The sequence below is a fragment of the Enhydra lutris genome, unplaced genomic scaffold (genome assembly GCF_002288905.1).
Source record: "Enhydra lutris kenyoni isolate GAN:26980312 unplaced genomic scaffold, ASM228890v2 scaffoldscaffold21, whole genome shotgun sequence".
NCBI lineage: Eukaryota > Metazoa > Chordata > Mammalia > Carnivora > Mustelidae > Enhydra > Enhydra lutris.
The window spans coordinates 48,679,379-48,701,654 of record NW_019154105.1 but is presented as its reverse complement, the minus strand read 5'-3'; the positions used below and the strand labels follow the sequence as shown (position 1 = coordinate 48,701,654).

At 46.7% G+C, this 22,276-nt stretch overlaps 1 protein-coding gene across 1 annotated transcript in view; it reads right to left on the bottom strand.

Annotated features, from left to right (window-relative positions):
- The window catches only part of LOC111149097 (SEL1L family member 3), a 99,873-nt gene that overhangs the window by 25,598 nt on the left and 51,999 nt on the right, over window positions 1-22,276 (bottom strand). The window contains exons 10-16 of the mRNA XM_022506013.1: window positions 22,010-22,221; window positions 20,589-20,768; window positions 12,028-12,147; window positions 10,169-10,309; window positions 6,526-6,588; window positions 2,407-2,583; window positions 143-270 (exon numbers count right to left, since the gene is read on the bottom strand). Of these exons, the coding sequence (XP_022361721.1) occupies window positions 143-270; window positions 2,407-2,583; window positions 6,526-6,588; window positions 10,169-10,309; window positions 12,028-12,147; window positions 20,589-20,768; window positions 22,010-22,221 (1,021 nt within the window). The remainder of the gene's footprint in view (window positions 1-142; window positions 271-2,406; window positions 2,584-6,525; window positions 6,589-10,168; window positions 10,310-12,027; window positions 12,148-20,588; window positions 20,769-22,009; window positions 22,222-22,276) is intronic.

Genomic DNA, 22,276 nt, shown 5'->3' with positions numbered 1-22,276 from the left:
TTTGAAAGTTTGTGCATGCACAACAGGTAAAAATAAAGGTGAAATTCAAAATTGCAAAACAAAGAACGGGAACTCCATTTCCAGGCACAGTGAATAAAGTACATGGCTTTCCCTTTGTACACAACAGCTGACAGGTTCTTACACGACAGCCTTCTCGGGATCTCTAGGGAATGTCTCCAGGTTTCCTGTGATATAATAGAGAGAACACCACAAGGTTCCTTCGATGTGTCCACCCTGTGCAGCCTTATGGAAATATTCACCGGCTAAAGTCTGTAGAGAGATAAACAGAGTCATCTCCTTTGGTGAGGAGTTCTCCCGGCTGGGCTGGTTTCATGGAAGCCAACACGTGAGACACTCAACCCGATATTTTCACCAGCTAATCACTTCTGATATCTTTAGAAAAACCAAGTCAAGCTCCAGGAAGACAGCCCATCACAGAAGCCGACCTCTGGGTGTGATAACCTTGACAGTAAGCTATTCTGTCAAGTTTACCAAATAAACAAATAAGACAACACATAGCTATGAATCCCATAACCCCTGTAAACGAAACAGAAGAATGTATCAGAAGTCAGGCCAGGTTCACACCAGGTGAAAATTCAGGCATTGGCTTTCATAACCTTGCTTAATACCTTTCTTCAAATTCATGCGCCAAGACCACACCTCCCGTAGAATATGACAATAAAAAATCCACACTGGCATATATGTGTGTGGGTGACCAGACATTAGCAATGCATAAAAATATACAGCCTCTTATGCAGGCAGAGAGAGGTGGAGGGGAAAATAAGACAAATGTTTAGAAGGGTGAATGTTCTGCTGGTCACTATTGTTTTTCTGAGGCAGTTAGATGCCATTCGTAAGCCAGGGATTTGGAGTCAGACGGGCTTGGGTCTAAATCCATGCTCTGCTCCTTCCCAGCTGTGTGACCTTGGGCATGGTAGTTCATCTCTCCAACTGCGAGATTTCTTCAACTGAAAAATGTGGCTTCTGAGAGTACCTAGCACGAAAGGCTCTTTCAAGGATTAAATGAGATGGATTCTCAAGGCTTAGCACGGTGCTTCACAAAAATTATCTTCCAGTTTCCTACCCTCAGAAACCTGCCGCTGCCTCAGTCTGGCCCATCCCACGAAATGCCCCCTCCACTCTTCTACTTCGATAAATGCCAAACACTTCAGAGTCACCCTGTCTCCTGTCACACCTCACATCCAATCTATTAGCAAGCCCTGTCACCTTAACCTTCAAAGTACGTGCATAATCCAGCTACACTTCCGTCCCCCTTCTGGGGTCGCTCATCCTTTCTCACTTGGACTCAATACATTAACCCCCTGCTCTCCTCCTGTCTTCTTTAATCCTAGTCTCTGCTAGGATCCTTTTAAAACACAGCACATCACTGCCCCATCCAAAGCGGCCCAGCGGTTTCCCATCTTCCTTGGAGCAGCTGAGATCTCACAAGGACCAGCACATCTGCCTGCCCAACCTTCTCTCCCCCACTTCGCCCCTCCCCTGCTTCCTGCTCCCAGTGCTCCAGCTTCCCTTCTATCCCTAGAGCATGCCACTCCTGCTTTCCTCTAGGGCTTTTGCCCTGACTGCTCACTCCTTCTGGAATATTCTTCCCCCAGATATATGTAAGCCTCTTGTATCCCTAGTGCCTGGAAGAATGCCTGGCATAGGGTGGGCATTCAGGGAAATCTGAGGCCTGTGACGGTGCAGAAATTATAATTACCATCATCAATAGTATTAGTGGACTAATAGGCTAATGAGCTAACGAGGGGCTTCCAGCTTCTGTAAGGATCTCAGTCCTGCCTCCACTAAGCATATGACTATGAGTAAGTTATATACATTCTCAGAACCTTGATGTTCGTTCTGTAAAATGGACATAATCATAGCAGCTATTCCAGAAGATAAAGTTAGAATGACATGGGGTGCATGTCAAGTATTTCTGAGTATCCATCACAGAGGAAGTGCTTAGCAAACACTGAAGATTGTCACTGTTGTTTTCACTATTATTCAGTCTGGTCTCATATCAGGCAAACCCATCTGGACCCAGCTCTCTTTGCTCCTAATGAGATCAATCTCTGTATTGCCTCTCACTCACTCTATCTCGTATCATCCTCCCCTTCCTCCCTAGTTCAGGCCTCCCTCCTCCATGAAGCCTTCCTGACTGCTTTTGATCTTCACGGTTTCCCCTGTCCAGAACTATTTGGGTCATAGCAACGAGCACACATGTGACACTTGGCTAGATGCCATCCTTTGCCATCTGCTATCTTATCTTCCTTACTGGACCCTTGAGTTGCTTAAGGACAGGGTCTGTGCCTTGGGTGGCGTCTGCACCTCTCACGGGGCCTCATCCAGACCAGACACACAGCAGACGAGCCAGTGACCAGCTGCACAGCTGGCGTCAAGTCTTACTTGATTCCTTTCAGGAATTCCTGGGAAAATGCCATCCAAATACAGGACTCCAAGATTGTACGATGCATCTGGATTCCCCATTTCTTCGGCTTTTAACCAGTACTTTGCTGCTTTGGCATAATTTTTCTTGAATTTGTGGTAATACCATCCCAAGCCATTGACTGCCTGATGTAATCCCTAGATTTTAGAACAAGAAAAAAAAAAATGACGTTTTTGTTTGTTTGTTTGTTTTTAATGAAACCTAAACAGAATCTATTGTTGGGAAAGCACTCTGCCTGGGTCTGAGCAAAACCCTTCCCATCTCTTTCTGGGGGCAGATAGCATTGAAGAAAAGCTAAGTGTTAAAACCAAGGGCCTTCTCAGAACCTTCCCCTGGGGGGGTTTCACCCAGCTGCTGCCAGGATTTCCTGCTTTCCAGCTCCGCAGTCATGCTGCCCCCAAATCATGGCTCAGCTCCTGAGGGCTCTTCCACAAAGCCCTCGTCTCCAAAAGGTCTCTTATTGCCCCGAAGTATCAACAGTGACCTTGCAACTCATGAGTGCTCACCTGCGAGAGGAGAACTGACAGCCCCTGCCACTGGGACAGTTTTCTAGGTGACCCGCCTGCCCATCTGTTGATTACTCTGCCCGAACATCAACAAATTCTCTGAGGGAAGCAGCTGCAACAGCCTACTTGCAAAGCACAGGGGCTTCGAGGCTACTAAGAGTCCCAGCCCTGAGGGTGTGTGGGTGGGGGTAGAGTCAGGAGAGTGGGGGTAGAGGGGGCTGAGGCAGAGTGGGAGGGAGGTGGGGGATGGGAGGAGGGTTTGTTTTTGTTTTGTTTTTTTAAGATTTCATTTATTTGTCAGAGAGAAAGAGAGAGGGGGAGAGCAAGCAAGTGCATAAGCAGGGGGAACCACAGGCTGAGGGAGAAGCAGGCTCCCTGCTGAGCAAGGAGCCTGATGTGGGACCCTGGGATCATGACCTGAGCCGAAGGCAGATGCTTAACTGATGCAGCCACCCAGGCGTCTCCGGAAGGAGGGTTTTAAAACTGTGTCTAGACCTGGGGCTGGTACCAAGGAAGTGCTTCATGTGGATGGAGTCTGGAGCCTCCTTGTGATTTCATCCTATCAGGTGCCCGCATGTGCTTTCCCCAGATGCTCCCACGTGCTTCCACAGGGCAGCCCGCAGCTTGGTTGTTGAGGGCTCGGAAGCCCCGCAGGGGTGTGAGTGCTGTGGAAGGAGGCTCTGGCCCACAGTGAGATACCTGTGTGTAGACCTGGGCATGCAGGGTTCTCATGTCTCCCTTTCTGCCGGACCCACCAAACCATGAAGAAGCAGGGGGAAAAGGATCCGAGGGTCAAACAGTGCCTTGCACCTGTGAGACTTATTAAATCAGAGTCCAAGTACAGAACCAAACCTCTTTCACCACCTTTCACCAGTGAAGAATGGGTGTCCCTTGAGAACAGATGCAAAGATACCAGGCTGAGACTTTTCAGTCTGCAACAGATCCTAAAAAGCTAGGCTTCCTAGATTTCTTCCTAGATTCCAGCTGCCAGAAAGACCAGAGGGAAAGAAATGAACAAAGCCCATTCAAACAGAAGCTCTAGGGCATGTGGGTGGCTTAGTCGGTTAAGCATCTGCCTTCACCTCAGGTCATGATCCCAGGGTCCTGGGATAGAGTCCCACATTGGGCTCCCTGCTCAGTGGCGAGTCTGCTTCTCCCTTTCTGGAGCTCTGTGATCTCTCTTGCTTTCACTGTGTCTCAAAAAAATAAATAAAGTCTTAAAAAAAAATAAAATAAATTAAAAATAGAAGCTCCATGAGGGCAGGAATCTTTGTTTTGTGTCCCAAGTACCTATATTAGTGCTTGCCACAGAGCAGACGTTCAATAAATATTTGATGAATGAATGAAAACCACCCTTCGCATGCGGTGTTAAACAAAATGGAATCCAAATCCTACACCCTGAGGGTGGAAAGTAGGGTTGGGATCTGCAGGCCCCCGAGACAGCTGATTCCCAAGCCAGCTGATGTCAGGAAGGGTGTCAGTGCTGTGGACCTAGTCATGGAAGCCTTCTTCCCGGACTGCATGCTGTACAGGGTGCAAGGTGGTCTCCTGGAAAGTCTGGCAGAATGCCTCTCAATCACGTAACAGAGCAGGCCATACTATAGAGTGGCAAGAGCCAGCTTTGGGACAAGCCTATGGAAGGTACACATCACAGTGACTTCTGCTACAAAGCCAGAGGCCACAGGCATATTCAAATGCACCTGTCATCCCTCAAAACATCTGCAGAACTCCACGAGGAATCGCATCTGGAGCCTCACAAGAAATCCTGTCTTCTATCTTACCGATCAGACTCCGCTCTGGACATATACAGCTTGAACACCAGATTTGCTCCCATGTGACTTTTCGCTCATTCCAAAAACCAAACTGCGTGGGACCTTCCCCACAGTGCCTGACAAAGACTAGGGGCCTCAAAATCCCATGCCGGGTGAATAAGTGAGAATCACACTACACTTTTAAGGATGTGATGACTCCAGGCCATAACGCAGCATTTCCCAATCCTCACCGAAGCTCTGCTAAGAATCCCTTCATCTGGATCCCATCCAGAAGAGATTCTTAATCTCACAAAACAAACTGAAGGTTGCTAGGGGGTAGGGGGATAGGGATAGGGTGGCTGGGTTATGGACACTGGGGAGGGTATGGGCTATGGTGAGTGCTGTGAAATGTCTAAGCCTGATGATTCACAGACCTATACCTCTGGGGCAAATAATACATTATATGTTAATTAAAAAAAAAAAGAATCCCTTCCAAACAAAGCACATTAGACATCAGCTCACCACTAAGGATGGCTGAAGAGATGCAAATTTCACATCTGCCATGGCAAGCCCATCACGGCCCTGTTTTAGGGGGCTTTGGGCTAAACGCCCTCAAGGACCACCATTCAACAGCCTCGCTACTTCTGCCCTTTAACCTGTAAGGGGGCAGGAGCTGGTGTGCCCTTCAATGGGCTCCCTTCTCTTGGGTCATGTGCCCTCTTGACACCACCACGGTGGACGGAAAGCCTCTCGGTTTATTCCGTGTTCCAACCTCCTGTTCTACACACACAAAAAGAGACTCTGAACTTCTCAGGGGAGGATGAGGAGGTGGAAATCAGCTTCAGGAGTCTTTGTTGATGAGGCAAATATTAGCGGCCTTGGGGAGGGGGGCTCTTTCAAGAGCCAGAAGGGCTATAGAGGAATCCGTCAAGGCTGTAGAATTATAGTGGTTTCTACAAATTTATATGCAAATCCACACGCATGCACCTGTGAGCGTGCTTGCTTGTGAGGGTGTGCACGCCTTGTATGTACGTGTACACGTCACCCCACCCCCTGCAAGCGGTATTTAACCTCCATTCTGTAGTGCTATCATGTAACCGGCTAACTTGACAACATCTTAGAGTAAATAGTGACCAAAACAAAGCAATTTTTAAACCTGGCTGTCAACTTGCTAAACATCCTCATTATTATTTTTTTTTAAAGATTTTATTTATTTATTTGACAGAGAGAGATCACAAGTAGACAGAGAGGCAGGCAGAGAGAGGGAGAGAAGCAGGCTCCCTGCTGAGCAGAGAGCCCGATGTGGGACTCGATCCTAGGACCCTGAGATCATGACCTGAGCTGAAGGCAGCGGATTAAACCACTGAGCCACCCAGGCGCCCCTAAACATCCTCATTATTAAAGCACGGGCAGGGCACAGGGATTGGACACAACAGGGTTAACCTTTACAGGAATTAGGCTTTTGGTTTCCCTAATTCAGCGGCATATCTACATATCCATTCAGTTCCAAGGAGCACCACTCCCCCACTGCTTGTTATCAGAGCAGCCTGTGATTATAATTTTAGCCTTCCAACAAAATCTGCCTGCATTCTATTGACTGGAAGGTGAGTTCAGCTTTTGAAGTCTGCTGTCCCCATTGTGGTGGGTTTCTGTCTGTGTCGCAGTTTCGAAGTGACTAATCACCGCGATGGCAGTGACCCTCCCACCTCACTCCGTTTTCTAGGGGCTGGGCCACGGGATGGCCATTTACTCTCGCAGACTTGTGAGTGTGTGGGTGTGTGTGGCGCAAATGTTTCCCTCTGACAATATGCAGAAGTGTTACCTTGGAAGCCGCTTTCTTCATCAGCTCCAAAGCAAGCCGTCTGTTCTTTTTCACTCCTTGACCCTAAACAATGATAAACAGCGATGAGCATGAAGAAAATAAATGCAGAGCGCTCTCAGAAACATCCTAGAGGTGTATCAGCGCTCCACAAACAATACTTAAAAAAGAAAACACAAGCCTTCTTCATCAAAAGCCTTATCTTCAGGGTTTCTACATGCAGAGCTCGTCTACCATCCTCCTCATCATCATCACTATGATTTTGCTTGTATGTGTGGTTCAGGGCCAGCAGACCTCAGCTTGCCAGCTCAGCGTCCCTACAAACCCCCCATCATCACCAAGGGAATGGCGTTCCTGTGGATTTGACAGGAGAAGCCCTGAAGAACAGTGAAATGAGTTTGGTCATCCTGGATGCGTTTCCTGCAGATGGCCTCGTTTGCGAGTCTGATGTCACACTTGATCTGCGATGGACAGCCAGAAGTTTTTGGGCTGTACTTTGCAGCCTTCCTGGGTCCTCTTGGGAGTCCAGACCAGTTCAGGAGCCAGACGGGAAGGGGATAGGACCCCTTGGCCTCCGTCGACTCAGATGTTGACAGAAACGGACAAGGTTCCTCCTGCAAAATGAAGCTTTTCCAGCAGAGGTGGTTTGAGCACCGCCACAGAGAGAAATGGCTCTGGGGTTCTTGCTACAAGAGGGGAACCTTGTGGGATCGCACTGAGGGGTGGGGAGGATGGCATGGAGGAGCAGCAGGTCTGAGGGTAGGGCAAGAGAGGGTCTCATGGTCTCTCTTACTATAGGACTGACAATAAAGATGGTGGGTAAGGCCAGCTGGATGAAAACCATCGGCGCTACCGAACTCACCAAGCGTCTGTGTTGACAAATACATGGCATGTGCCCCATGGAGTCTTCCTGGTCATAGATGAAGCAGTTGATGGCATAACATGTGATATAATTTTGGAGTGGGGGGGCGGGGGGGCTTTGCAAGGAACATAGCTTTTAACTCTACTGAAGACGGCACAAGCAAACATCCCTGTGTTAGTTGAAGTGTGCCCAGCACTGTGCTGCTGTATCTAATCCTCACCACAAGCCTGGGAAGATGCTGTTAGTGTTCCCTTCTGAACCCTTGCCCAGGGTCTCACAGTGAGTGAGATGCAGAGGTAGGATTTGAACCCAAGCAGGCAGGCTCCACGCTCTAAGCTCATAACTAGCACACTCTCCTTCCTCCCGTGCGTTCCCATTCTGTGCTCAGAATGTATAATGACTCATAACCTCCTTACAGAAACTGTGCAGGATGTGTTTGTCTCCGTATTTTTCAGGACCCCAAATAAAATTGTGAATCCAACTAAAAGTCAAATTATACACACCAAGTTTCTCCTAGCCTTGAAGTTACCTACTTAATGAAACTGATGAGCTGAAGCAAAGTTGGAAGATGAAAATATTTTTTCAGAAATGCAACATTACTTCATTTAATAGAGAGAAAGAGGAAAGGAAAAAGGACATGGAGGCTACTTGGAATAACTGGATGGGGCCATGGGACAACCTTTTTGGACTTCTGGAAAAGCGTCAGAAAGAACAAGATGACAGAATGTTAGAACCTGGTAGAACTCGAGGTTTATCTTCATCAACTTCTTTGCTTTGAAGGAATAAAACAGGAGGATGACTTTACCCAAAGCCTCACAGTTAGATCTGCGACTAGAATTCAGGTATTCTGATTTCTAGGTGCCAAACATTTTCCAGAATATTTGTTATGGAAACCAAAGTGGGATAATTTCTTGCACAAAGCCTCTGCACTAGGCCCAGATCTGAGTTGTACTGGAAGTTGTTAAGTGATAGAAATGTAAAGTCCTGGTACATAGTAAGTGCTCAGTAATGTCCACTGGGTGAATTCATGGAAAACAGCTGCTACAGTAAATGTCAAAGTGCTATCCTCGTGTCATGCAAGAGGGGATGGCTTGGACTGTCTTGGACAAGCCATAGTCACCATGGCGCCATCATACGACACGCCAAATGCCTGCACGGAGCTCCAGAGCACATGGCTGTTCTTCACATTTTGGAAGGTCATCTTCTGCATGGGACTCCTTCACATGGAACACACTTAAAGGGACCTTCTGACCACAGGTAAAATCTTCCCATTACTGAAATACCGATAAGGGGCTTTTATCCCCCTGAGGGATTCTTCGTTAGAATGCAGGAAAACCAAAAATCTTTAAGGTTGGGAAAGCAGACATTGTGTCACCTCCAGAGTCATTTATTACTGTATTTGCCTCTCCCTCGAGATGGTGAGCTCCTGGTGGGCAGAAGTAATGTCTGATTCATGCTGTTATCTTCTCTGGACCTTGACAGGGGCCAGCCTCAGGTCTGGCGGACAGTGCCTCTCTGTGCCTGCCCTCCCCACCACTGCACGAGCCTCTTGAGGTCGGGGACACGGCATACACATCCATCTGTCCCTCCCTCTGGCACAGTGTGTGGCATTTGGTCAGCCTGGAATGGGTGTTTATTGAATAAACACGTGGATGAATCAGCATATGGCTAGGAGTCTAACCATTTCTATGTTGACTTGACAACTGAAAAAGGAAAAGTCCAGACCCTAAATTAGGAAACCGTATGGTATGATCCAATAGGTTTTAAGGTGTTAGAGGATTAGGAATGTAGCAAAGCCATGGCTGTGAATCAGTGAGTGGCTACAGCTGTGGTTCTGAAGATGGACCTGGCCACGTGACTCCATGCCCTCATTTGAAGACACTTGCTATCTGAGGGCAGCTGCTTTCTTTGGGCTTGACATGGGGCCCAGGGGCTTCCACACCGGGACCAACAGAAATTTGCTTCTCCAAGGCTGGTGAGTTGATGTCTTGGGTTTGGGGGTGAAGAACACAGATTCTGAAGCCATAGTGCCAGGATCCCAGTCCCAGATCTCTAAAATGTACCAATTGTGTGACCTTGAGCAAGTTAAAAATCCTTTCTCGACCTCGATTACCACATATATATACAAACAGCAATCCTAATGCCTCCCCGTGTGTAAATCAGGTAATACGTGCTCAATCAGTGCAAACTAGGAGGATTTCCTATAAGACAGTATTTTACATTTCTCGAAGCCCATTCATTATGTTATCTCATTCAGTCCCTGGTCATCACCATTTCCCCATGAGATCAAGTAACTCCAAGGACACCAAGCTGATGACTGTGGAGGAGGGACCTGAATTCCATTCTCTGCCTCCTGGGCTAATGCTCTTTCAACCCATCCCCCGTTTTCCTGTTGGCTTAAAACAAGATCTTTGTTTTTGACCAACCAGACTGTTGGGAGCCAGCCCAAAGGGGCACTTGGGTTAAGCTGTAATTCAATGACAACTTGCAGTACCTCTAGGGGATGGTTGGCCATTTTTTCCAATCCATAAAATAGGGGTGCTTCCTCTAGACAGTTCTTGCAAAAGCAAAGAGAATTCAGGTGCCAAACATAAGACTAATGATTAAAAATGAGACCAGGGGACTGTTTCTGTCTCTGCCTTTTCAGCAAATATCCTTTTCCATCAAGAGTGACAGAAGCATATACTGAGTTTCTCCAGTTACAGACTCCTTGTTTGCCTGCACACCTATGGGAAACTGCTCCGGAAGCCTGCGTAATTTCAGCCCAAACTGAGGGACTCTTACCTTGAACAACACAATGGCATAGTCATATATTAACGCAGGGTCCTCAGTCTCCAGGGCGCCTTTGGCGTACCACTCGATCGCTGCCTCAGGATTCTTGGCCACACCTTGCTGGCCCCAGAACAGCATCTGGGCCAATCGTTGCTTCAAGACAGTAGCAAATTGAGAATAATTACTTTCCTGTGTAATGCTTAACAAAAGGCTTTAAAAGGTGAAAGGACAAACCCAGTTCAAAATGTTTTCATATCAAGAACCAGGAATTAGGCAGACACATGACCTCTTCCAACTGGAGGCTAGAGCCCTGAAAGGTGAACTTGTGTAAATACAAGTCCTTAGCCCCAGTGGGAAACAATGCATGTCTGGACGTGAACGTCAATCAGTCTACTGCACCCAGGGCCAGAGTCAGATGGAACTTGGTCAACAATGACTGTCTCCTCTCTTCAAAGCACCTTTCTTCTGGAAGGTATATGCTGTCCCCTTAGCCTCATGAGTGGCCTGGAGGTGTGTGCACATCCGTATCAAAAGGTACTCATCTCCACCCCAGCATTTGTCCACATGGTTCATTCCACCATGACACTCAAGGCTGGGAGTTCTCTGAGGATCAGAACCTCACGATGTGATTTGTCTGCCTTTCTCCCCTTGGCCCCCACTCAGCAAAGCTCAGTAGAAGATCGTGGAAGCTACACAACAAAGATTTGCTGAACGAAGACAAGAAAGTTCATACAAGCCCTGGAACACCTGGGAAATGACTCTGACCAAGGCATTTCCAGAACCAGGCACTGGAATTCCTTCCTGCACTAGAAAGACTGCACACTAGGGATGGACGCCCAAGAAGGGAGCCAGAGAAATGTTTGTTAACATTCTGGCCCCATTCTGGACCCTTGTGGTCTTTCTTCCTTTCTGCTTCTTCTTCTATTTCCTTTTCTTTCTACCCCCACTCAAGGACTTCCAACTTCCAGCAAAGTATCTCCTGACAATGCTAGGAAGATCAGCACAGATAGGTGGGAGACCCATTACTAAAGGGTCTCTGAAATGCTTGCTTGCCAATGCACTTGTCTTTTCTGTCTTCTTTCTTTTTCCCATCGCTGGGCTTCTGCCTGCTTAGCAGACCCAGAGGCCCTTCCCCACACTGTATGCTCATTAGGAGCTCGAAGCAAAAGCTAAGGCCATTCTTCAGGAAGCTTTCTCCCTCCCGGTTCAGTCTGCCTAAACTGCTTCCCATCAAGGGTTTCTCTTCATAGTGCAGTCAAGGCAAGAAGTCAGAAAGAAAAAGTTCTCCCAGCTTTCTGCCCTTCCTGGTACCTCAGAAAAGTCCATCCAAGAAACAAGACATGCTCAAGAGCCAAGGTTTGTCCATGGGTCATGCTGCACCTGATTTCTGTTACTCCTCTAGCTGAATTCATGGCTTTCTTCTTGATACCCATCTAATCTCTCCTGCACCCCAAGATGCTTCTTTTTTATTTCTATCAGTGCCCTAAAGTGTCTGATGGTAGTCTTTAGGACAGATTACAAACCTTGCAGCTCTCTCTCCTTTTGGGTGCAGACTTTGGACTACACTGAAGTCAAGAGAGACCTCGTGACTTACGCTGGCCGGTAAAATGTGAGAGATGGCCACTTCTGAGCAGAATCCTGCTGCCATGGCTATGGAAGCCTGTGTTGCAGTGAAGCCCCCGTTAGCTCCATTGGGAGGGGTCTACGAGAGCACAGCACATGCTCACCCCATCAGACAGGTAGCGGGAGTAAGAAACTAACCCACGTTGCTTTAAGCCAGTAAGGTTTGGGATTTTTTTTTTTTTTTACTGTGGCAGAACCTGGGCTATTATAATTGATAGGCTTTCCAAAGCAGTGGACCACATTTTTACCTGAGCTGCCGCATTGCCTCGGGTGGCTTCATGCTTCAACCACATAAAGACATCTCCATCCTCTTTGGTCTGTACCTTGAGCGTTTCATCATCCTTCAGTCTAATTGTTTCAACATACGCCTGGAAAGGAAGGAAGGAAGGGAGACAGGGAGGGAGGGAAGAAGGAAGGAGAGGGAAGGAGGGGGAGAAGGGAAATGTCCAAATGATTTGGGCATGCAAGAGCCAGACGTTATTCTTAAACTAGCAATTGCTCAAGTAAAAAACTATATGAATAATTGAAATATGAGGTGTGCTCACGATGCCACGAGATCAGATTCTTCTTAAATGAATGTATCACATCACATCTATCCAAATGGGCATTTTTGTTCCTATCAAAGCATTTACCCTGGGAGGACAAAATTTCCTCCACTTCTGCTTCTGCTGCTCAAGCTTGTTCAGAAGACCACTTTCACGCTACTGATTTCAGAGCCAGATTACACACAGCATCAAAAAGGGTAAATCAATATTTTCTAAGTATAACCTTGGGTTTTTTTTTTTATCCCAAAGTGTTATTATCCTGCATGACTAACCCTTCTTATTTAGCGGGCTCAGCTTCAAATGTCTTTTGGCTATTTCCAAAAATTAAATCTACCCTGGAAAAAAAGAGGGCATGTTCACTCTGAGGACGCGAGCAAGAATGTGTTAGAGGCTCTAAGGATGAACCCAAAGGGAGAGTTCACAAAATGTTTTGAATTGGCACACAGCCTCCGAGGTAGCCGACTCCTCTGAAGAAAATCAGACTCATTTTGATGTGTAAATTTTGGCTGTTTATCAAGAGACCAGTTCTGTTGTTTCACGGTCTCTCCTTACACATAATGAACTCTCTTTAACAATGCCATGAGGGGTACTGGAACGGGCTTCCCACGCCCTGCACATGCCACGGGCAGATGGTGAAAAAAATTGGATCTGCATGAGTTTGGGAAAGAAGCCTCAGAGGACAAAGAGCCAGGCCTGATTTCCCTTCTGACTCTCTTTGTTTGTTAGTTAAGAAACGTCCTTATATTCACGAACTCTGGCCTGCAGCCCCATTCCTGAGACTGACAGGTCCCTTCCGGGGGCAAGGGGGCGGGGTGGGAGCTGGAAAGTGGGGACGGTGCTGGAGCTCAGCACCCAGCAGGTATCACATCCTGCTCAGTGTCTCACCTGGAGAGGCCACCAAGTGAATAATAACAATTTGAAAAATGACACCCACTACCTTTTATTGAAACCATCTCTGTGCCGGATATTTAAAATTTTTATTTCTTACTTCATCCTCACCAAAGGCTGCGACCCAAATATCACTGTCCTCGATTTATAGGCAAAGAAACTGAGGCTCCAAAGGTAAAACCATGAGCTCACAGTCCCTTTGTAGAGCAGGCACGGAAGCCAGGCTGGCTTAATTCTGAAGACAGAGTGCTTTCCGGCTCCCCATAGTGTTGCCCTCTAGCAAGAAAGCCCTAGAATCCACTCTGTCTCCTTGACTCCGACAAGGGTGTGACCAATGAGCTGGCGTTTCAGCTCAAACTCCAGGGGACACTCTACTATCTGTGATTAGCCTGGAAATGGGCTGAAGCTTGAGTTATTCAAATAATGGAATTCCCAGCTAGAATTCTTTTTTCAACAGGAGAACTCGGGTATTTTGATTTTTGGTTGTTTTTCTTCTCCTCATTTTGTTTCTTTCTCTTTAATTTTTGTCACTGATATATCAGTAATGTTGCACTGATGATATATCACTGTTCTAATTGCTTTGCCCAAGCAAAGCATTGCTTCTTTGAATCTTTGCAACCTTATAAGAATATGACTGCCAATATTCCCATTTCTCTGATGTAGAAACTGAGGCTCAGAAGTTAAGTAACTCATCCGAGATCATATATTTAGTTCTTCAAACTTAGGAGTCAAACTCAGGCTGGCCAGCAGTGGGGCTCATGGGCCTCACCACCAGTGAAGGGCTCATACATCTGAGAGGAAGCAAACGGTAGACTGTTCCGTTGTCTTCCCGGAGACATAGTGAATTCAAACAGTGTCATGAGGAGGGTCTTGGCAAAGGTCATGTTTATGGGGGATCCTGGGCAGCTGGGCATAATTCTGAAGAAGAAGGAACACTTCTGTCCTTTGTATCACTGTCCCCTGGACCAGCCCCTTCTACTCATCTGGGTCGTGCCATCAAGCTTTGCAGCAGGACGGGGCCATTAAGAGCACAACCTTTCACATCAGACCAAGGGGAACTCTAACTCACCACTAACTACCCATGGGCCTTGGGCCACTAACTTTACTGAGCCGAGATTCAGTCTCTGCATCCACAAAACGGAGCTTAGCACGGTACTTGCTATATCAAAAGCATTCAACCTATCAGCCATTATTTTTCATAATATTTTTTTATAATTTAAAAAAATATTTTTTATATTTTTTTATAATATCAGCCATTATTTTTTATAATAGAAAGGCCTAGGTTCAAACTGAGGCCCCATGACTCATTTGCTATGTGACCTTGCGCAGTTCTTTAGCTTCTCTGAGTCTCAGCTGCCTGCTCTGTAAAATGGGAGCTGACCTCATAGGGCTGAGTGAGGCTCAAATGAGATGGTATATACAGAGCTTCGCAGAGAGGATGGCATATGCTAAGCTCTCAGCGACGGAACTCATCATTTGTTAGGTCCTTAGTTCGCCCTAACATGACAAAGGCTGACAGCAGTTCAGAACATCCACCCGCCTGTGGACTTTGCGGTTTCATGCAGCTCTTGGCCTTCTGTTGTGGGGATGGTCTTTCTAGAGAATGTTATGCTTTAGAAGATGGAAGAAACAGAATCTGAGGAGGGGGCGGTGGGGCTGGAAACATTTCAGAGAGCTCATACCATGGGCTGGGCTCCACTAGGCGCACATCATGTGGACTAACTTACTCAAGCTGCAGTGACCACATGAGATGCGCACCATTGTGGCACCTACCTGAAGGGTGAAAAGCTGTACAGAGACAGGGGTGAGGAAAACTACCCGAGATTTCACACCCAGTGAACCGCAGACCTGGGACCCAAACGAGGCAAATCTGGCCCTGGGGCCACACCTTAATTGTCTGCCACTCCCGGGCAGCTGGTTGCCTCTCCGTGGTGCTGGGATCCCTATGGCTTCTCCTTGGTGCTGGAATCACTATGGTGGCCACTAGCGCCACATCAGAGCCACATGCCTGGGCCTTCTGTGAAAGCCCACCACCTACAAGGACATCCGATGAAGGAACAACCCCTACAAGCAAGCAACGCTTGGTGGTTCGTTCATTCAAACCATGTTTTGTGACCGGAGAATGATGCTTCAGATGGAGACATCCCAAGCCAGGGAGAAGTTGTGCTGGGCAGAGTGACGGTGTGGGGGGTGGGGGCCAGAGCTGGGTAGAGGCGGCCAGGGACCGAGAGGCCCCACCCTGACCAGTGCCGGGATTTCTGCGGCTTCTGAGGGGTTATTTTTGTTGCTGTGTTATAAATCAAGGTCTCTAGAATGAATATTTCAGATCCCGTACTGCTGAACAGGTCAGAGGGGGCCCACTGTCTGGAGACCGTGCTGTCCTCAAAGCCCCCACATCCGGTGTCAGAGGAGATGCCACACTGCCCGTCCCCGTGCTTTATGCTCTTTCCCTCTGCTCAGCCTGCAGGCTACAAGGGCCGTGCTCACACCGTATCCGCTATCTGCCATTGAGCACAGAACAGGGCACAAGGCAGGGCAGATAGGAAGGTAGGGAGGGGTTGGGGAGGGCAAGGGAAGTGGTGGAGACAGGAAGAGAGGAGGAGAGAGAAAGAAAAGAGACAGAGCAAGGGAAATGTGTGAGAGAGAAGTGGGAGGAAGAGAGAGACAGAGATAGACTAGATAGAGAGAGAGGAAGGAAGACAGGGCAGGAATTTGAAAACCTCTTCGACTTTGCAACTGGGTAGCTTGCATTTTCCCGAGCATCTGTATTCTCTGGAGTTGCGAGATACAATGGCTTAGCCAGATCCCCCTCCACCCCACCCTCCAGGGACTCAGGAGCCTACACTTAAACTGCTTGCCTCCACTAACTTCCCACAAGCCCCGTGGGAACCGCCAGTCAGAACCTGCCTCTCGGGATGTTTAAAGTCAGCTATAATGCCTGGCTCCCAAGAAGGGGTGTGTGTTTTCTTTGTTAAAATTTAACATTTTAGAGATTTTTATTCAAGTAAGAATGGAGTGATATCAGCTGTAAGGATAAGTACCCCAGATTCCCAACCAGGGGATAGAAAGGCTCCATGTGAGAGGGGCCTAGAGCTCCGGGTGCTCGCGGTCCACTGAACACTGGTGGCATCAAATAGCACCAGAGAGTCAATAGGACAGTGTAATGACTCCACGTTTGTCACTGGATGCACCACACTCTTACCCCATCTAGTGTCCCATCGGCAAACCCTGGGTGCCAACGGTGTGTCAAGCACAGCGCTGGACATTGGGGTTACAGATGTGAACAGATGAGGAGCCTGTGTCGGGGAGCCTACAGTCTCCTGGGGAAGTCAGCTCTGTGACCCTGTCCTTCGCACCCATCCTAAAGGCAATCACAGGGGTATACCCGGGTACCATGTTCCCCCCATAATAGGACATCTGGAGGAGGAGGTGATGTCTGAGCCCAGGGTCAAGTAGGGGGTTCAGCAGGCAGGAAAAGAGGAGTGTGGAGAAGCAAACCAGGCAGAGGAGACCAAACCAGGCCAGGAGGTGAGAGCAGCAGCCTGTGGCCAAAAGTATGGTGTCACCAGAGTAGACAGGCTGAGCAGGGATTACTGACAGCTGAGGCTGGAGAAGGCAGATCAAGAAAAGCCTCCTATACCAAGCGACCAGCTGAGCTGAGATCTTGTGGGACAGCACTTCTCAACTCTGGCTGCACATTATGAGCATCTGAGCTTTTTAAATATGCTTGAACCACAAAGGCTTGAACCTACAAGTCTGTATTTTTTTCAATAAATACAGTACTATGAATATCTGTTCTTTATGATTTTCTTAATAACACTTTTTGTCTAGCTCACCTTATTGTCAGAATACAGCATATAATACACATATACAAAATACGTGTGAACGGACTGTTTATGTTATCTGTAAGGCTCTGGTCAACAGTAGGCTATCAAAGTTCGGGGAAGTCAGTTATACGTGGACTTTTAAATATTTTTATAAAATTTTAAGTATTTTAAATAAAACATATTTTAAATATGTGGGGGCATCAGGGCCCCTAACCCTTACATTGTTCAAAGGTCAAACTAATACACATACACATATACACATATGCCCCGGCCTCCCCAGTCTGTCACTTCAAGACCATGGGGTGAAGCCCGAGCAGAGCTATTCTTTAAACCCCCAAGTGAATGTGATGTGCCACCAGGTTGAGACCCTCAACTGTGGACAGCCTGCTTTGGCCTCAATGAGAAGAGAATGGATGGGACAAGTCCAGTGACAGAAAGACCAGTCAGGATGTGTATTGATTTGCTGTGGCCACCACAACAAAGCACCACAGACTGGGCAGCGTAAACCACAGACATTTATTTTCTCAAAGTTCTAGAGGCTAGATGTCCAAGATCAAGATATTAGCAGGTTTAGTGTCTTCTAAGGCCTCTCTCCTTACCATGCAGATGGCTACCTTTCTACTGTGTCCTCCTGTGGTCATCCTGCTCTTTTATCTGTGTCCTACTTCCCTCTTCTTGTAAGGACTCCAGCCATATTACACCAGCCTCCCCCCCAATGACTCCATTTCAACTGAGTTACCTCCTTAAAGCCTTTACCTCTAAGGAGAGTCACATTCTGAGGTACTGGGGGTTAGGGCTTCAACAGGGATGGGAAAGGGTGGGCACGATTCAGCCCAGACCAGGGGGTTGTCTAGTGGCTCACGGCAGAGATGACGAGGGACAAATGTCATGTGGGGCAGCAGGACTGCGGATTGGAGAGAATGGGCAGGTAAAGGTAGGATGACTGTAACTGATGGGATGATGGGGGGCAGGGCAGCTCCTTGGCTGCCAGCACCATGGACAGTGGTGTCACCCATGGAGGAGTTTTGGGGGACAGAGAGGGGAGGTGGTGTGTTGCCGTCACAGTGTGTTATGATTGCAGGTGGGGGAACGTAAGAAAGAAAATCTCAGCTGGAGAAGAAGGTCTGAGTGTCATCAGTATGTGGAAGGCAGTTGACACCAGGGATGTGGATGAGACCTCTGCCCCTCTAGCAGGTGCACAGTGAGGAAGCTAGGGACCAAACCCAGTGGAAAAGCACGTTCCCAGGAGCAGAGAGAATGAAAGAAACTCATTTGCGATTAAGCCACAAAAACAAACAAAACCTAGCAGCTTCTTTCTCTTTCACCTGAGGCAGAGTCCTGCTAAATCATAGAGAAGGGACATGAAGCGAGATTATGAATAAAGAAGATGAAATGATGTAAGCCACAAGTTACATAAAAGAGAAAATGAAGCAAGAATCAGGAAGGAGTTACTGACGAATCCTTGGTTTGTTAATTAGAGGTCTGGTTTTCCGCATCTCCTCATTTGTTACGTGCTGCTGGTGAATTAATAGATTTCTCAACAAAAGGACATTTAAATCAATGTATGACACCTGCTTAAATTCTCAAGAAGCCATTAATTACACATTCTTAAGAAAATGAGCGAGGATACAACTCTCCTAACCGTATAATTCTTATCTGTGATTCTTAATCACACGACTTTCAGCTGCAAGATGGACCTCCTCTATTCATCTTCCCTGGTTCTGACCAATTAAACATTTTCTTTCATAATCGTAACATTGCATGTGCCAAATCTTCAAAAGAAAAGGAGCTTGTTAGCAACATGCCATTCTCCATTGCTAATTTATGCTGAATTAGAATTCTTAAAAGTATAATGTATACATAGAGGACATTATTAACACATTTAAGCTGAGTAGAATAACCACACTATGACTTTGTGGCTCGTTTTTTTGTACAGATTTTTTTTTTCAGAATAATTCCTTTCTAAAAAACAACAACAACAACTTTATGGATTCATAAATTAATTCCTGTCAAACTGAGGTCCAATTTTCATATAGCTTATATACACTGAGGGAATACAAACAATAATGACAAGATTATGTGAGTTTATTCAGTATAAATCACCATTTTCTGATGGAATTAGAATGGCTCTAGAGATGGTCATTTGGTGTTTCATAGTTTGACACAATTTTAATGGTCACTGACAGCATATACCTTTGAGTCATTTATTTTGAAACCATATGGTGGCCACTGTAGATTTCATTATTTCCTTTCTAGGTGCCATCCATTCCCAATCATCAAAGTGCAAGTTTTCTGCACTATGGATTTCTGAGTGCAATCCAGGGGCAGCACTGGGGAGGAGTGAGTGGGCAATTTCCCAGTTAGCCGCTGAGGCTAAAGTTCCACGATCCTCACCTAGCCGGGCATATCCCCTGGGCTCGCCGAACAGAAGCAGGGGAAATCAAGAATTTATGGCCACCACTGGGGCCAAATACGGCCATGCAGCTTATGTACTATTTACAGTGCACAAACCCAGGTTTCCCGTTTGCTCATATATTTTCCCTGGCAGAGGCTATATGAGCAAATCCTAAAATATTTACTATCTGGTCCCTTACAGAGAAAAAATTGCCAACTCCTGGTAGAGGTGGCTTGCATTTCCTCTCAACTTGACCACCTCAAAGGCTATGACCATCACAACCTCTTAAACCCTTCCTGGATAAAGAGGATACATACAAATACATTCCAAGAAGCCAACTATGCCATAGTGTACTCCCACGGAATGCAGACCTGCCTCAAGTAGAGGCAGCTTTCCTTGAATTCTTACACCATCTGCTTACACCCTTTTATTCATGGTCCTCAAAACAAACCATCAGTTGATCCAATGTAACATGTTATGTATTTTTTGGCAGATGTGAGCCACTAATATCTTGGCCCAATGAGTCAATAAGATTTGGGAGCTTACAGAACTAAAGGCTAGAGTTAGGTAACCTTAATCAGGCTGAGGCAGGCTTCAAATATCACATGTCAGTCACTTGGAAGCACTGAGCTAACAAGGCTCATACGATGGGGACAGATATTGCTCAAGGTGGCCAGCACTGGGAACATGGTTGGGGATGGAGCTCGCTTCCTCACAGCAGACCCTGCTTGCTGGCTGCACATTGATGGGAGCCCTTGGCTTACTGCCCCTGCTCAATTTGACCCAATCCCTAACATCTCCAGACCCACCCCCTTATAAGGTCTTGGAACAAAGAAAAGGTGTCTATGTTTCTTGTACACATTTTTTGCAAAATCAGAATCTGTCCAGGGCCAAATCTATTCTTCCCATGCTAGGCCTTTGGCTCGTGAAGAGCTTTTCATGCATGCGTGTAGGAATATTCCTGCATTCAGCCTAAGAACACAGCCAGGAAATATGAATTGGAGAGTGCAAGATAGCTTTTCTCTCCATTCAATTATGCTCATCCTCTGAAGACCTGAAAATGAGCCAGCCACAGGTGCAGACGCTATATAAAATTGTTCAGGAAGCCCCCGTAAACAGGGCCATAACCATCTCCACCCACTTCTTTATCTTACCTGATCTCCCTGTAGCGTGTGCTGGTCAAGGGGTGTCTTCGTGGCAATGTTGCTGTAGTAGGCATAGGACAGCTCCCAGTCCAGGGGGTAGTTGTCAATACCCTGGTAGTGTTTGTATCCAAGATTCATTGAAGACAGCCTCTCACTGCCCTGGCCTCCTACCAAACTGTACAACATGCCCTGTTAGGAAGAAATTTACCAAGTGTTCACAGGATTGTAGAAAAGGTCATAAAATCCTCACATTGAAAGGTCATCTGGCCCTATTCCTATATATGAACCTAGTCATTCCAGAAACAAGTTAACAGGCTTTAAAAATATTTTTTAGGAAAGAAGCCACAGCAACTTTCTAATGGTTTACAAATTCTAGCTCTCTGTCCTTCTTAATGCCTAATATTATGATTACTTGACTTTGGCCCTTCCCTCCATGAAAACAGGGATTGTCCCCTGATTTCTCTCATAGAATCTTTTTGTGTATCTGTCAACTATTCTAAGGATTCCTGGTCCTCTTCACCTACCTCACCTATGGCAGATGATATGAATAGTGGCCTTACACTCTCAGAATGTTAGTGTTGAGAAGGGTCTTTGGAGGTCAGCTGGTCTAACAGCCTCATTGCATAGTAGAGGAAAGAGGGGAGAGAGGGACTTGAAGTCATGTGTCTATGGCCCACCAGCCACTTTGTGACAGAGACAAGGCTACAATCTTCTTCACTATTCTACCTTTGTTGGGGACTGCCTTGGGGACTCAGGAAAGCATCCTATCAGTCACAACCTCCAATAAGCCTCCAGAGACATACAAAAAGCAGTCACATAGAAGGAACATGGAACTCCCTGGGCAGATTTAAACAACATGAATTTCTTCAAATCCTGGATGAACAATCCTATGTGCAGACTTGAAAACTTAAAGTGGTCAGGAACCAATCGCAGCACTTATATAAATGGGATCGCAAATGTTTGGCAAAAGGCGTAATTAATTGGGTCTCAGAACCACAAAGGGAACAGTCTGCTATGGCTTTTGTATTGATGGTAGAAGGCTGGTGGTCCTTGCTTAAAGGTCCAAATGACTTCACTTAGCTCACTAAGCTATCCAGTCATGCTGGATAATGCTCCTATAGCCAAAAGAGTTAAGTAGTTAGAAGAACTGGGTGAGAGGCCCCTATTCTTGAAGGAGTGTCCCAACTCTTCCTTAGAGTACATCGTCATATCTCCCAGCTTGTGTCCAGAAAGGAAGTGCCCTTTCTCACTCTCTGAAAGAAGAAGATCCTGAACTTTACAGAGCTCTAGGATGTTTTTCTTGAGTGTCAATATTTTTAAAGGACTCCACGGAGCATGAACAGGTCCATCTTCCACCTGGGGTATGACAGCATCACTCTGCAAATATAACGCCGGTGACTGATGTTCCTGGAACCCATGAAATACTCTACCTGCAGCTGATCCCGAGGCACATTTAATCCAGTTTCATAAAAGACTGCGAGGTAGTAGGATGCTTTATGGTATCCACAGCAGCTAGAATCCATCAGAAAGGGGACTACAGAGCTAATTTGGTGAAGACCATCAACACTGGAGAGTCTCTTTACAGCCTTCTCAAATATCCTCCCGCCGATTTCTAATACAGATTCATTTTGGTTCCTTGGCACTGTAAATAACCACAATTCACAGCACACACAATTAATTACCATGGGATCGACATG